The sequence below is a fragment of the Neocloeon triangulifer genome, unplaced genomic scaffold, assembly GCF_031216515.1.
Source record: "Neocloeon triangulifer isolate White Clay Creek 2 clone unplaced genomic scaffold, ASM3121651v1 ptg000003l, whole genome shotgun sequence".
NCBI classification, from domain to species: Eukaryota; Metazoa; Arthropoda; class Insecta; order Ephemeroptera; family Baetidae; genus Neocloeon; species Neocloeon triangulifer.
The window spans coordinates 5,849,559-5,864,449 of NW_026775546.1; the positions used below are offsets into that span (position 1 = coordinate 5,849,559).

General features: G+C 33.9%; 3 protein-coding genes across 3 annotated transcripts in view; 1 reads left to right on the top strand and 2 right to left on the bottom strand.

The window, feature by feature from the left end:
• Positions 1-13,211, bottom strand: part of LOC132192948 (transient-receptor-potential-like protein) — a 34,178-nt gene extending 20,967 nt beyond the window's left edge. Inside the window, exon 1 of the mRNA XM_059613196.1 lies at positions 13,127-13,211. The gene's annotated coding sequence lies outside the window, so the exon portion shown is untranslated. The remainder of the gene's footprint in view (positions 1-13,126) is intronic.
• On the bottom strand, positions 4,873-6,988 carry LOC132192457 (uncharacterized MFS-type transporter C09D4.1-like). The gene is made up of 7 exons (XM_059612429.1): positions 6,732-6,988; positions 6,445-6,669; positions 6,255-6,396; positions 5,907-6,109; positions 5,751-5,857; positions 5,556-5,675; positions 4,873-5,167 (listed from the first exon to the last, which is right to left on the bottom strand). The coding sequence occupies exons 1-7, from the start codon at positions 6,972-6,974 to the stop codon at positions 4,903-4,905; spliced, it is 1,305 nt and encodes a 434-aa protein (XP_059468412.1). The 5' UTR covers positions 6,975-6,988; the 3' UTR covers positions 4,873-4,902.
• LOC132205645 (uncharacterized) lies at positions 10,021-11,963 on the top strand. The gene is made up of 6 exons (XM_059634857.1): positions 10,021-10,182; positions 10,250-10,378; positions 10,436-10,486; positions 10,548-10,578; positions 10,938-11,002; positions 11,697-11,963. The coding sequence occupies exons 1-6, from the start codon at positions 10,102-10,104 to the stop codon at positions 11,961-11,963; spliced, it is 624 nt and encodes a 207-aa protein (XP_059490840.1). The 5' UTR covers positions 10,021-10,101.
• Positions 13,212-14,891: the final 1,680 nt, after the last annotated feature.

The following is a 14,891-nucleotide window of genomic DNA, read 5'->3' on the forward strand; positions in this document are numbered from 1 at the left end:
CAGCAAGACTCAGAATTAAAATTTGTCCTGATTGTTGTAATTAAAATAAATAAGTTTAGTAAGTTAATTAAATCAAACATATTTTTGAACCTCAAATACTTTGCATTTATAGAATATTTTGTCAAATTTGTTAAAAAATAATTGCTATATTCCGCTGAATTCAATATTTAAAGCATCTCCTGTCTCTTATTTTTTAAATATATTTTATATATACATGTAGTTTTTTTTTTGTAGACATTTTAATTTTTTTAAATTTTATTCTCGTTTTTGAACTGCATACTTCAGGGAAAAGTTGCATAGGGGTTTGTGTAATAGTCGGGCGGCGCCCGCTCGGTCCCATATAATAGTACGCGTTCTTCCTTTCTCTCTTTGCTACGTGCGCGCCCCGCGTTTTGCAGCCTCCTTTCGTGATCAATAATCAACGAAAGCTTTCTCTTCTAGTGCCCCAGTGGCGGCAGCGGTAAATGGGAAAAGGGCCGCGCAGAATAAACACCTGCCGCGCGCGTAAATACGACGAGAGCCCCGAACAAGTGGCTTGGCGCGCGCCAAAGAGAAAAGCTTTCCCATCTGCTGACGTAAAATCACCGGAAAATAATGAGGAAACTGCTCGCGCATCTTATAAAAAAAATAAAAGAGAGGAAACAATGAGCACCAGCACCAGGAAAGATTTGGTTTCCTTGCAATTTATTTTGTGCGAAATGGTCATTTTGTGATGCTGAAGTGATATGCATAAAAATCTGCCTCTGGAAAAAATTATATATTTTATATTAATACAATTTTGATCAAATTTTATCAAGGGTATAAATTATAATGAAATTTAAAAATAAGGAAAATACTTGAAAAAGTTTTGAGTATTATATTTTTTTTGTAAAATTAATGCATTTTAATGATCCAGGATAAAAAAAATATTGACAAATTTCAGAACGTTATTAATTGAATTTCATAATTTTTTAGGATTAAATAAGTTTATTAAATTATCTATTGCACTACTATTTAAAATTTGTTAAATATTGATAAAAAAAAAATTATTTTATATGTATGACCATTTTCAGTATGTAATCGACCTAGAAAATTGTGCTTTGCAAAGAACGTGAATGAATAATAAATAATGTGAACCGCAGAGTAGCTTTCAGTGTTCACCCTTTGATATTCGCGTTCTGCGCGCGAGTTTCATTAGCTTAAATTCAGCTTGTTAGCCGAGCTGCGCTGCTTGTTTGTGTACCGCGGTGGTGATCCTGTGTGGCCTTAATTCTCGGTTAATTTGTCCTGTGTTGCTCTTTGCGCTCTGAATACCTCCCGCCCGCCCACATCGCTCGCGCCGTGACGTTTCCCATCTATCTATCAGGGTAGTTTGCAAACAACCCTTTAATCACAATGGACGGCTCCACTCGCTGGAAATTACACGTGAGAAATAAATGGATATCCAAATCATGTCACAGAGAGAAAGCCTAGATGAACTAAATAAAAATTATAGTTTGAAACCTCTTGATAAAAAAATTTATTTCTGGGTAATTGTGAATTTTTAAGGCATCTAAAAGTTTGAATTTATTTTCTTAGAAACTGTATTTTGACGAAATTAAATCAATTTTTTTAATATCTTCAAATGTCAAATGATACTCTTGCGAATGGAATTTTAAATAAATAATTGTAAATAAATTATCAATCGATATAAAACAATTTAAACATTATTAAAATAGATAAAATTTTAATAAAGCTTGTACAAAATAAATTTTTATTCTAAAATTAAATCTGTATAATATAGAGATGCACATGATACAGTATAATATTTTTTTATTAATTATAAATTTTATGGCAAAAAAATTTAATTGAAATTTAAGTTTTTTGTTTTTCAGTTGTTGATTTTTAATAAAAATATGTTTTCATTCTTTATAGGAATCTAAGCATTTCAGAACAGTGGGACAGGGACAGGCGATAATTTGCATGCGGGAGTCACAGCTGTCCCCGAGCTACACTGCACGAATGCAAAATCAGTCTGCAGAGAGTAATTCACAACGAATGGTGCCTTCCAGATTATGATCGATGCGACCCAAGTTCAAAGTGGAGCAACCCATTAATCTTTCACTGGAGCCCGTCCAAGGAGAAAAATCAAGTTTTGCACTTGTCAAGACGCGACTGGATGATTTAATTTTCAGGCCGGCCGAGTGGAAAATCTCAGAGTTGTTGCTAGGGTGCTCTGATAATGCATAATACCCTGGTCGGGGGTGGGTAAGTGATTGCGGTTTGACCGCTCATTCGGTCCGGGAGATTCATGCGAGCGAGGCACTTTGCCCGAGACGAATGGCCCGGCCGGTCCTGCAGAGCTGATACGGACGGGGGCAGGTCACGAGAGGCCTCTTTGGAAGAAAAAGCAGCCGTTCATTATCTGCTTGATGCGACAAAAGCTCAAGTTTTGTCGTAAAATTGCCGTTTTACTGCCTGCAGCTTTCGATAATGAGACGCCAGTAAAAGAAAAAGGCTCCTGCACAATTCTGATAGAGAGACTACTTTTTAACTTTTGAATGGATTACATGGAATGAAAATAATCTAATTTTCTCGCAAAATGATAATGACGTCGGAGTTTGTTCCGAGTCTTTTTCATCCGACGAGCGTTATTTGCATTGCAAATTAAACCGCCGACGAAATCTGATAGACTTGCTTCTCTTTGCAAGCGAAATAAATCAAATGAGAGCTGCGCCATCGATTTTCCGTGGCTGGTCCGCACGAATTTTCCAGAACACTATTGGTCCACGGTATTTGCTCTTCCTCTCGTTGATAAGAATTTAATACCTTTGTTTTCAAACGTGCGCTAGAATAAAATGGGGTAGAAAGAATTTAAAATCCTCTGCAAGTGAATAAATTGAAAAAGGGAAAAATTGATTCGTCTGTTAAAGGAAAATTTATGACAGATGTCGTCTATAAATATTTAAATGGAACAGAAAAAACGCATTATTAATTTAGGATTTGATTCATTAGTTAGAGTTCTCCGGAATTTCTCTCGTGGTGTTTAACTCTTTGAAATTTTTACAGAAAAACCATTGTTTTTTAGCAATTAAAATTAAATTTTAAATAAAAAAAGTAGTCAAACTTTGTAAATTTTTACAAATTAAGAATATAAAGAACAACAAAGATTAAAATATGTTACAGGAAAGCATTATTTATTTTTAGGCGTGCTACTTTCATACATTTTAAGATATATTGCAACTTTTTCAATATTATTTCTTCCTACTATTTCCTTTGGAAACCCATTAACAATTAATTGCACTCCAGCGCGCTGAAAGCTTAAATACTAGACTTTACAGAGAGAATAGAGCTTGTGAAGAAACGGGAGCACCTGCTCGCAATAAGTCTTGAGCCAAAAGGAGTAATAGTTGATTCCTTCACTTCCAAGACCGACTGCATTTCGCTCTGCTCGCTCCAGTGGGCGCGAATAGAATTGCGGGGGATGATGAATCGAGGTGGCGGGTGGAACAACGGCTGTGAGACTTTGGCCGCAGATCAAAAAACGGGGTTTGGCGCTGCAAAAAGTGCAAACCAGCAGGCAAGATTAAAAGGCGTGGATTTGATTTAACGCGCACCACTAAATTTTCAAACAAAAGCGATGCATTTGTTCCTCAATTTTTTTCAAATGATTATTTTTTTATTTGGAAAAAAGGAAAATTTGTGAAGAATAAAGTTGCGAATTATCTTTAATTTTGTATTATTGCAAAGATCAATAAATTATAAATTTTTGCAAAATTGTTTATTATTTGTAAAGTAAGGATTTTTTACCACTTTCCTCCTTTTCCATTCCATGAATTGTGCGCACTTTTGACCGCAATATTTTTGCACTTTTCCATTCTCCATTGGTGACGACTCTGCTTGTTTTACGCTTTGTCTCTCTCGGTCTCTCTCTCTTGTGCTCGTTTCATTTCATTGTCAGCAGCAGTCGTCGGTGGGTTTTGCGAGGTCCCTGCGCGCTCGTGAAACGCACAATCGGGCCAAGGTGCCACTTGACGTCTTGCTCGCTCTGTTATATTACGGTAGCGCCAGACAAAAGGCCCTTGCCCAATCAAATCAACTTCGTAACCTCATGAAGAAAGGGCATTATTTTTTTTAGCTTACAGGTCACATTTTCAACTTCCCATTAAAATAATGCTGAATAATAAAAAAAAAAAAAACAGAAAATACTTTTGCAAAACATAAAACTGAATATTTAAGATTATTACTCCAAGCTGTTTATATTTAAAAAAATTTATGATCTTTCTCAAAATCAGGTTTCAAAATTATTAAATACTTAAGGATTTAAATGTTAGGATCGTTGTTGGAAATACCTTTGGTGATTTTTAATTTTTTAAATTGAATGTAGCAAATCCGTTGCACATTTTACAGGCCCAATAACACTTTTGTCACCCACTGATTTTTTCAATAAAAAAATTAGAACCTGAGGTTTTAAGCTCTATTTTCTGGCTATTTTTTATGCTCATTTTTCAACTAATTTTCCAATACTTCCCAATTTTAGGCATATTTCGAAAGATGTTCTATTATAATATCATAATATGGCAGTTAATGATGCAAGCAATCTTGAAGGCACAATCTGTTACGTAGAAAAAGTATATATCTTGTTCCCAATTCAAGAACTTATCATTTCTTCTACGCAATTCAATCTGCACTCTATCATCTTTAAAAATAATCTATTATCTTTAATAAGTACCTTTAATCAAATTACTTTGAAAAAAAGAGCTGATTGTGAGATATTTTGCTAAGATAATGTTTTAAAATGACGTTCATTATGATGGATGCAGTTCACAAATTCCGCACTCCAATTGAAAATTTCGCATTGTTTTAAAAATTCATAAAGTTTATAGTTATGAAAAAAGGAAAAAAACGCTTTAGTATTGATCTTAAATTTTTTTATCTTTTAACTTAAACGCGCCGAGCACGATTAATACTGACAAAAATAGACGCAAGAAAGATACAACCTATTATTAGAGCTCCGCTCATCCACCAGCAAATATAATTTGGGTGGTAATATTCAATTTGGTAAAATAATACGAATATTGAACCTAACACAAACGTTAAAAAAGTTGATCCCATAGTAAAAACAGCGGACGAATTGGCCTCGAGTTCAGGATAGACGAGCTCAGTAGCATATCTGTATGCCATTGGCATGTAACCAACCAAAGAAAATCTAAGGGAATAACACATTATGTAGCACATCATTTGCCTTCAATGTATCAAAGGGCAGCCCTAGTAACGATTTTTATGCTTGAATTCAAATCAGCACAAATTTTTATGAGATAGATATCAAAATCACGATGAAAAAATTTGCACTCTTGAGGTTTCAACCAGGTGACAATTGAAGATTCACCTTAACAAGATTGAGGGAAGTGTCAATATCAATGCATAGAGGCAGAAGTGAAAAGTAATAACTTGCTTATTTGGTTGAATTTCATGAAACGAGAAAGGTGAACCCGTTTTTGATCCCGTATAATTTAGGATTGATAATCTCGTGATTAATTTTAAATTCAAGAATAAAAACATTGCTAGAGCAGGGTCCAGGGTCACTGATAATTTACCCCAAAATTCCAGCGTTAATGTATAGGAAGATGATGTTAAATCTTCGAATTTTGGAAGACAATAGGCAAAACACCATCATTGCCAGTGCTGAAATAGCGTAGATAACAAAGCTGAAAATCCTATAAAAGGTTTAATGATTTAAAAAACTCATTTCCGACTCATGCAACCTTCAAGGTTGAATAAATTAATCTTACTGCAATTTCTTTGTCCTATCAAAAATCACTCCACATACAATTGCTCCCAGTGCTCCAGAGAGGACCATCGTCGCGGATAAAGTAACTGCATATTTTTCTTCAATTCCCTTAGTACAAAGATTTAAGTTTTGGTGAAAATAAAAAATTTGAACGTACCTCCGCAGAATCTCCCATATACCTCATGCCAAAGACAGTGTAATAAAAAACTGCCTGGTTGATTCCAGAGATTGTTAATAATGTCACGAATTTTGTATTGCTCAGTAGGCTTTTAATGGAATGAAATATTCCTTTCTTTTCCATTAAATTAGATTTTTCAGCCTCAACTTTGCTCGGCGGCGTTAAAGGGGCACTTCGAAATACTGGAATGACCAATTGAGCAAAGACTGATTATAAAAACTGAAATTAAATGTAATAAAAAAATTAAGCCAATAAATAATTTATTTATTCACAGATTACTTTGAATTTAAAATTAAAATTATTATATTTGTATATTTAATAACATACAGATGAATACTAATAGTAGCACAATGGAATGAGCGATCGCCGTGGACCAATATAGATACGACATCTCGTACTCAATTTCGTATTTCCGTACGCTTTCGTGAATAACCGCATCTGATATTAATATTCCCAGTCCGTTTCCAAGCTAAAATGCTAATAGTGAAAACAGAACTCTTTGGAAACAAAAATTTACCTGGAAGCCTGCAATTCCAATGGCGCAGGCACTGGCTACCTGATTTGGCTTGAACCAGGTCACTGCTAGCACTATGGGAGTGCTCACAACGAAAACCCGGCTGATTGAGATCAACGTTTGGCTCAAAAGGGCCACCCAAAATAATTCTGGATCGATTGATAACAGTCTAATCCAAGTACCAACGCAGTTCAAGACCATCGCCAAAGTTATGGCCACTTGGAGACCCTGGTAATGTTCATTATGTCGATCTTGAAATAAAAGATTAATGCAAACCAATGAATTTTCACTTTTAAATTAATCAGCCAGGTGGCGGGCAGAATGAGGAAAAAAGTGCTTATGAAATATATCCAGTTCGTCCAGTAGATTGCATATAAATCCGCGTCATTGTAGTAAAAGGCAAACACTTTCCCGACGACTGAATATTGAGACCATTGCGTGCCATTGCACATGCAGATAATTGTGAAGAGAGCCAGAATTCCCCATTTGCGCTTGTAGGATTTGAATTCCACGTTCTCGGTCGGCGATTCCATCGTGACTGAGTCTGTTACGAATTATGACTGACAATAGCGTCTTATAAAGAGCAAAATCATTGCTCATATCTTATCTCATGATAGTCATGATTTATTCTTTTGGTTTGCATCATTCATTATTATCATATCTTTATTAATAATGAGTGTTAGGTTTGGAGTATAAAATAGTTACGAAAATAGTTCAGATTGTAAAAAAACCTTGTAATTTTCCAAATTATTTTCCCACTGAAAAAAATGGAAGTCCACCATGAAAGAAAATAACTACTTATTAAATTCAATACTTACAATGTTGGCCCTCGTTGGGAAATTTTTCTATAATACTTTCAAATTCATCGTTTTTTCGTTTTCAATTTTCAATGGCAAAAAAAAATGAAATTTTTACCTTTGTTTGGAATTTTTGGTGAGCCCTTTCAAGTGTGTGTTTTTTATTTATTTTTAGATCACAATTTAAACTTCAGTCACAAAACTTTGGGTTCTAAATTCAATCATTTCTTGAAGAAAACCTTTAATTCTCTCTCTAGTTTTTTTTTTTTTTTATCAAACAAACAAAAACTTCCTTCGACTCCATACGTTTTTGCCAAACGGCTGCTTTGGTATACGAAGGGCAAGTTTCCCTGTCAGCTTATGACCCGCGGGACACTTTTGCTGCCGCGAGCAGCGAATGTTTACGTTGGCAGCCACTTTGCAAGTCAAACGAAATGCAATTTCCAGCACCGGCGTTTCACACACCAAGGCAGCAGTGCAGCTGGATTTATTTTTTTCTTATAGAAACAACTATTCGCATATATTTAAAGTTTGAGACTTTAGGGGAAATTAAACTAGGCTGTTCTATCAGACAATTCGCGCCGAAATCGGACAGTGCGATATGCGAAATGCAAATGAAAGCTGCTTGCTATCTGACCACTGGTCTCGGGCGACCATCCGACTGAGCCGCTGCATGATAATTAGCTTGTCGCGTGTGCCGGAATCCAAGTTGCGGCCCCGAAAGCGGCAAATAATCCATTATGCATGCGACACGCCCGCTTTCCCTTGTGGCTTACATTATCTGCGGAGTCCAGAAGAACATCGCCGTAATCAAATTTATACACTGTCACTGTAAAAAAAAATCAATTTAAAAAAAATAAATTTTAATTCATCAGCTAGATTTTTCTGCAAGATTTAACTCATTTTGATTATAATCTTATTAATATTATTATTTATAATTAAAGGTTTTTTTTACTCAAATTTATTATCATACACATCAACGCGTATAATATATTATATTGCTTCAGTTGGCCAATAAATAAAAAAAAAAGCTTGATTTGTACGTTAACATTCATAAAATTTAACAACGCATCAGTATAATCATGTATAAGCCTTATGTTGTCTTCAACGCTTGAACAAGTTTATGTTGCATTTAAAATTCATAATATATTATTACATTATTTCTCTACAGTAAATGAAATCAATTTGCAAACAGAACAAAATTTTAATCAATATGGAAAATGCTGTTCAATGTCTTGCACTAAAATAACGCTAATATTGAATTATTTGCTTTCAAGAGATGCTTGTTCAAACTAAATCTGGGCCCTCTTGACCTCTCATCAGTCATTTTGAGCTGAAAAAGGCCAAGACAAAGTTCCCGCTCTCGTGGGTTAGAAGTTTCTGATGCTTTTGTCTACCCAGCAGCTTCCAAGAAGTGCTTCTTCCACTTGATTGCCGCGAAACAATCACGACCCGCAAAGTTTGCCACGGTTTCTTGAATGCGCGCTCTCTCGTTAGTCGGCATCAAAATGGATTTTCAAGTGCCCCTCTGCACACAATATGCAAATCATAATTTGTTTTTGAGTTTTCGCTGTGTATTGTTATGCATTTTCATTCGAAAGGGGGATCTGGACGGATGTGCATTTGTTGGGGATAAAAAAAGTTTCGCGGAAAAAAACTCGTTCAAAGTTTTGATCTATGTTTCGTCATATCTCATGTATTGGATGGATTAACGTAATCGCAAAAAGTCCTTTACTCCCACGGCGCTGGCTCATGGTAATTTGCATAATGGCTTTTTTGCGGGGGCGTCGGTCGTGCCGCCCGTATTTCGCATTAGACTAAAACCGAAATGACAAACGTCTCCTCTGGTGTACGTGCGATGCACGGCGACGCGTTTTAGGATCCGGCCAGATTATCCTCGTCGTAGCAAACACGTTAAACTCGGGCGCGACACAAGTAATTAAACGCAGCAGATATAAAACGCAGAGTGAAAAATGAGCGGGAGATTAGAAAAACATAGCGCAGTTTTAAAATAGCCCACGTGTTAGTTAGGACAAAATTCAAAACGGATTTAAAAGTTTAAAAGCGTAGGTGGAATATAATAATTTTGAAAAAAAAAAACAGTTAAAGTAAGCAAAATGTTGTTATTTTTTATGAAGAGTGTGCTAAAATTGCTGAAAATGACCGGATATGATCTTAGTTTCACATTGTACATAAAAGAGAAAAAAATATTTTTGCTCAGTTTCAGGTTCCACAACAGTTGCAATAACCGAAATTACAAAAATTATGGCGGTGAGAAAAAAATGAGCCTTTTATGACCCATTTGAACCATGAAGAGGTGTAGAATTTATATAACGATGCTAAAAATTTAAATAAAATCATTTTTTAGACTTAATCAAATGCCCTTCAATAAGTTGCACCTGCACAATTTCATAAAAACTCGTTGGAGTTTTAAATTTTTATTATTAAAATATTGCAAAAAAATATTCTGCTTATGAGGAAACACTGAGCTAGGAATAGGTTTTTTACATTTATTAAAAAACAAAATTAAACACAAAAAATAATTTATTTTACGCAATATTCAATTCAAGAATTTTAGCATTTTTTTTTTGCATTTTCATATTTCTATAAATAAATAAATTAATCGCTAATTTGCCTCTGATCCCTACAAAATCAAGATATTTCTGTGAGTCACGTTTTTGTCGACAGACCTACCATATTTATTTCATTCAAAAGTGACGTCAACTGGAACACTGGTTCAAAATATAGCAAAAACGTATGTGTGGTCGCAGTCCCGATTTCACTGACGCACTTCCTGGAGTGAACAAAAATTTTGGCCGCAAAACTGCATTTTATTTAGTTGTTTTACAACCAGACGAAAAATATGGATCATTTTAACGCTGCGTTAGTCTTGATTTTGCACTTCTTAATGTCACATTCACAGTCTGCAACTTTTGTTCGAAACGTAAGTTTTACCAAAATTAATAATTAACACTTATGCGTTTAATTATAACGTTTTGAAATCCTTCAAGGCTGATTGTGGCAGAAACTTGCATTCGTACGTTGCACGGTGCATCTCGCACTGCTTGAATCTGACTCGGAATAACGTGGAAAAGCCAAAGTGTTTCTTTGACCCTAACATTGGCGTTTACGCAGAAAAAGTATGTGCACACTGATGCGTAATTATTCTGTTTGTGATTTTGTTTTTACATTTCCAGACCAACAAGACGTGTTCTGAATGCCTAGATTATCAAGCCAATACAGAAAAAGTTAATAATATATTTTCCAATTAGCCAACAAAGTGAAATGTAAAATTTTTCTTTTTTTAAGTTCGAGAGCTTCAAAAGAATTTCTAGATCTTGTGAGTTCATATTTTTTTACATTAATAGAATAAAACCATTTCTTAATATTTTTTTTTTCAATTCGCTACAATTATATTTATTGTCACAATGAATCCTTGCAAATTATTGCGCGATTCTGATCAAGATTTAAAAAATTTTAGATAAAAAAAACCTTCATATTTAAGAACAAATAACACATTTTAGAGGTTTTTGAGGCTTTATTAAATTTTATTAATAACATTTAATTTTAGGTTCAAATCATTTTAAAAACGACGTTCCTCTTTCTTTTTAACTATGATTTGAGCAGATTTTGTTTAAATACAATATATTGCAACAGTCCTTGATATCACATGGGTGTAAAGATTAACTATTACAACAGCTAAAAATCTCATAATAAAGTCATCGTGCGGCAAAAGAATTTCCCTCGGCAGCTTAGCAATTGGAGTGAGTATAGAAAAAAGAGATTTTTTATGGTGGTGTCCTGAGCAAAAAATCCATGCAGCAAAACGGATTTTAAATACATAATTATTATTTTAATGCTAAACTGCGGATTACTTAAGGAACTTATAAAAATCAAATCATTTCGTTTTGTATCATCACTTCCTAGGGTACTTAAGTTTATATTGTCCAATATTGTCCTTCGTCCTTCAATAGAAAATTATATTTGTAAAATTATACAAATAAATTTACGTTTTTCAGCCTTTTATTTGTAAAGCTTTTAATGAACCATTCATTTATTTTATTTATTTATTTATTCTCCATTCAGATACAATGAAATATACCATGACTATGTATTGTAGGTTTTAATAAATAAATTGCTTTCAGTTCATCAGATGACAGAGATTACAAAAATATATTGACTCATGTTTTGTCTTTTGATCAACTGAAACATGCAACAATAACTCTTATAAATGAAGGCGTGAATTTTCGTTTACATTCGATCCTTGGACTAAAATTAATTTTTAGTATTCATTCATTTACTTCAAAAATCAATCCGCAAAAGTTAAAAAATGTATGAGAGTCGCAGAATCATTTTTAATCCGGTTGCATGCATATAAAACTTAGCTCAGGACGCAATGTAAAATATCTGCACCTGAAATAGAAATCTTATAACTTTTGTGAATATTATTATTCCCAGACCGACTATGAGTTTTCGGGGCATATCTGTGATCTAGCTGAGCCGACTTTGTACCACTGGAACCCTCAATCTGTAGAGGAAATCAAAAGTATCGTTGAAGCGTTGCGTAAGAGCATAAATATAAAAATCGAATATAAGTTGCAATTTAAGTTTATCGTTTCAAAGCGAGTGACCATCAAAGTCAAGGGTTTGTTCGGGTGCATGCGTTTAAAAGCTTGTGCACCAATAGGTTCCACATCTGCAACAAAAAATCGAATCCACCTTTAAAAACTAATTTGTTGCCATGGATTCCAAGTAGTGCAGACCCCGTGAGCCCTGGAACTTATGGGGGCACGTGCGTCATCTTGCACTTCAAAATGGAAAAGAAAAACGCCACCAACTTCCGTTTTCAAGAAGTGGAATGTGCAAAAAAGGCAAATTTTTTTTGTATCGTTAAGGAGTTCTGAGGATTTTTTGGGTAATAAATTTGGGATTCCGAGTTTCTATGTATTTACCGATTAAAGCCACAAAAAAAACGATTTTCGTTTTTTATAAATTTTTTATGGCAGTTTTCCGCTGCTCATTTTTGTATAATTAATAAAAAAAAATCAAACCTTTTTGAATGGGACGATGACGACCTTAATAAATTTTACATCGTCACCACTCTCTGAGAATATGTGAAAATTAATAAATTATATAATTTCAAAATTTTTATATCTGTTATTTTTGGAAATATTTTATATTTTAAATTTATATTTTGATACATTTTTACGTTCCTTGCAATGCACATTCATGGTTTTCAGTGATTTTTATTGATTTTGACTGCACCAAGATTAATAATTTCAAATTAATTTTGACACTTTTTTTAATTTACGGACATTTAGATCAAATTCTACTTTAATGTTAAGCGTTACAAAACTTACCAAGTTTCTTTTTTCAGAACTTGAAAGTTCTCCTTCACTTTGGCTCTTGATGGCTATATTAGAGAAATAATAATGCACTCTGCTTGAACACATGAATTTTGTTTCTCCCCCCATCAGAAACTAAAGAAAGCGACTGCTATTGTATAATCCGTTTCCGCCCTTGACAAAAGACTGGAAATGAGCTCAAGCTGATGAGATGAAGCTGCAATTCGCAGACGCAATCGCAATAAAGCAAGATGAGAAGAAGTTTTTTGTCGGCACCTCTCCCTGGGGCCACCCGACCGCCGCTTCGCCAACAAATTAATTCGGCTTTTCAACTCACGCCTTTCCCACGCGCGCACGTGTTATGATAAAAGCAAAAGATTAAAGTCGGATTAAAAAATTATTTGTTTTTAATTTTTAGATAGCCATCAAAATTTTTATGAAATTTTGAAGATCAATCAAAAGTCTTGGTTCTTTTTAATTTGTTTTCAAGTTTTTTTTTTTTTTGTTGAAATAAAAAATAATTTTGATTATTGCAAAACTGACCTGCGTCCTGAGCGCTCCGAACCCTGGCCAGCATGACGCGAGGCACGAAACGCGCCGCGAGTGCAGCGTCGAGGCTGCCGTTTTGCCGCCCACCATGACTCTGCCCTCGGTGCTGGACCGCCGAGAAAGAGTCGCAGCCACCCTCACAACGGCATGCGCACCTCTATTGCAGCAAGACCGAGCGGCTGGTGCTCCCGACACCCTCACCGAGACGCACATATAGATATTTTTGCTCTTTAGAATATAATTGGAAAACAATAATTTTCCTCCAACTTATTTATTCCTTTAAAAATTTTGACGAAAAAAGAAATTTATTTAATAAATCATAATATGCAATGAAATTTTTTCTTTCCTAAGGAGATTTCGGAAGATGTATTAATATTATTCTAAATTAAACATAAGCGGCTAAGCAATTAATTATTAAATTAATTGTTAATTGTTAAATTAAATATTGTAATTTTCAATTTTCCTTGAAAGTTCTGAACACATTAAATTTGATAAAAAATTTAACTTTGGTTTTCCCAGAGATTATTTCGTTTTATAATTATTATTACTACATATATCATCTTGACTTAAAATTATATGATTTGTAGCAAAAAATGAGCCAAATCAAATTGCAGATTAAATAATAAATGATGAGAGGATTTAAAAAAAATGAGAATTTCTAATAGCTTTAAATTTATTTATCCCAACCTCTTATGCAAATTTATTTGATTTTTTACTCTATTCCAACATGTTTTGCCTTTTTGGTGCTCAATTTAACGCTGGTGCTCTTGTTTGCACTGCAACTTGTTTGGTTTGCCATCTCTCGACGGAGAGGTACGACTAACGTTTCACCAAGTAATAAAAGATGGCACGTCAAAGATGAAACGTAACAGTCTAGTAAATCTCTGCGTTAAGAGCATTATTTTGTCTGGAATTCTTAGATTTCGCTATTATTTGATTTATCATAAAATTTCAATTATAAAAATTTAACTGGATTTAACTAAGGAGATGCAATAAAATATCTACAACTTAAATATATGAAAACTGAATAAAAAATCATGTAAGGGATTCATTAAGAAGATTTAGAAAGCCAGATTAGCAAAACGATATTGACACTGTAAAAAATCTAAATCTGCGTTTTATTTGACATTAACAAATAATTAGTTTAAATATTACTCTGTACTAAAGCATAACAAAAAATCTTTTTTTTTCAATTTAATTCTAAAGAAACTTAAGCGTCTTTTTAGTACTTTTGAAACTAATCAAACTTGTTATATTTTCTTGGGATTTGTTTTATAAAATCAATTTGTTATATTTTCGGGGCATTTTTACAATTATATTTTTAACTCATTTCTCATTTTCACTATCTTGCGCCGCAGCATGCTTGTAGCGATTCAAAGACTTGCCATTAGATGGCAGTACAGTACAGTCGCTTCGTGCCTTAATACAGCGTTTTGTCACGTGCTGGCTTGTGATTACTATGTAAGCTACGGACATATAAAATGAGAATTTAATGCAAAATGTGAAGCTAGTTCAGAATTATTCAATTTAATCAACAATATGTTATTGTGCTTGATTTTTTCGCATCATTTAAGCCAATATAATTAATTGTTGTTAAATGCTACTTAAAATAAAATTTCATATTTCTTTTTTATAAATGCCAATTTTTAATTAAATTGCAATGCCGCAACTACTTTGAGTAAAAGTTTACTATTTTTTTTATGCTGTATCCCAGAGTATACCAAAGATCATTTTTGTTGTTGTTTTGGTTTTGTTTATT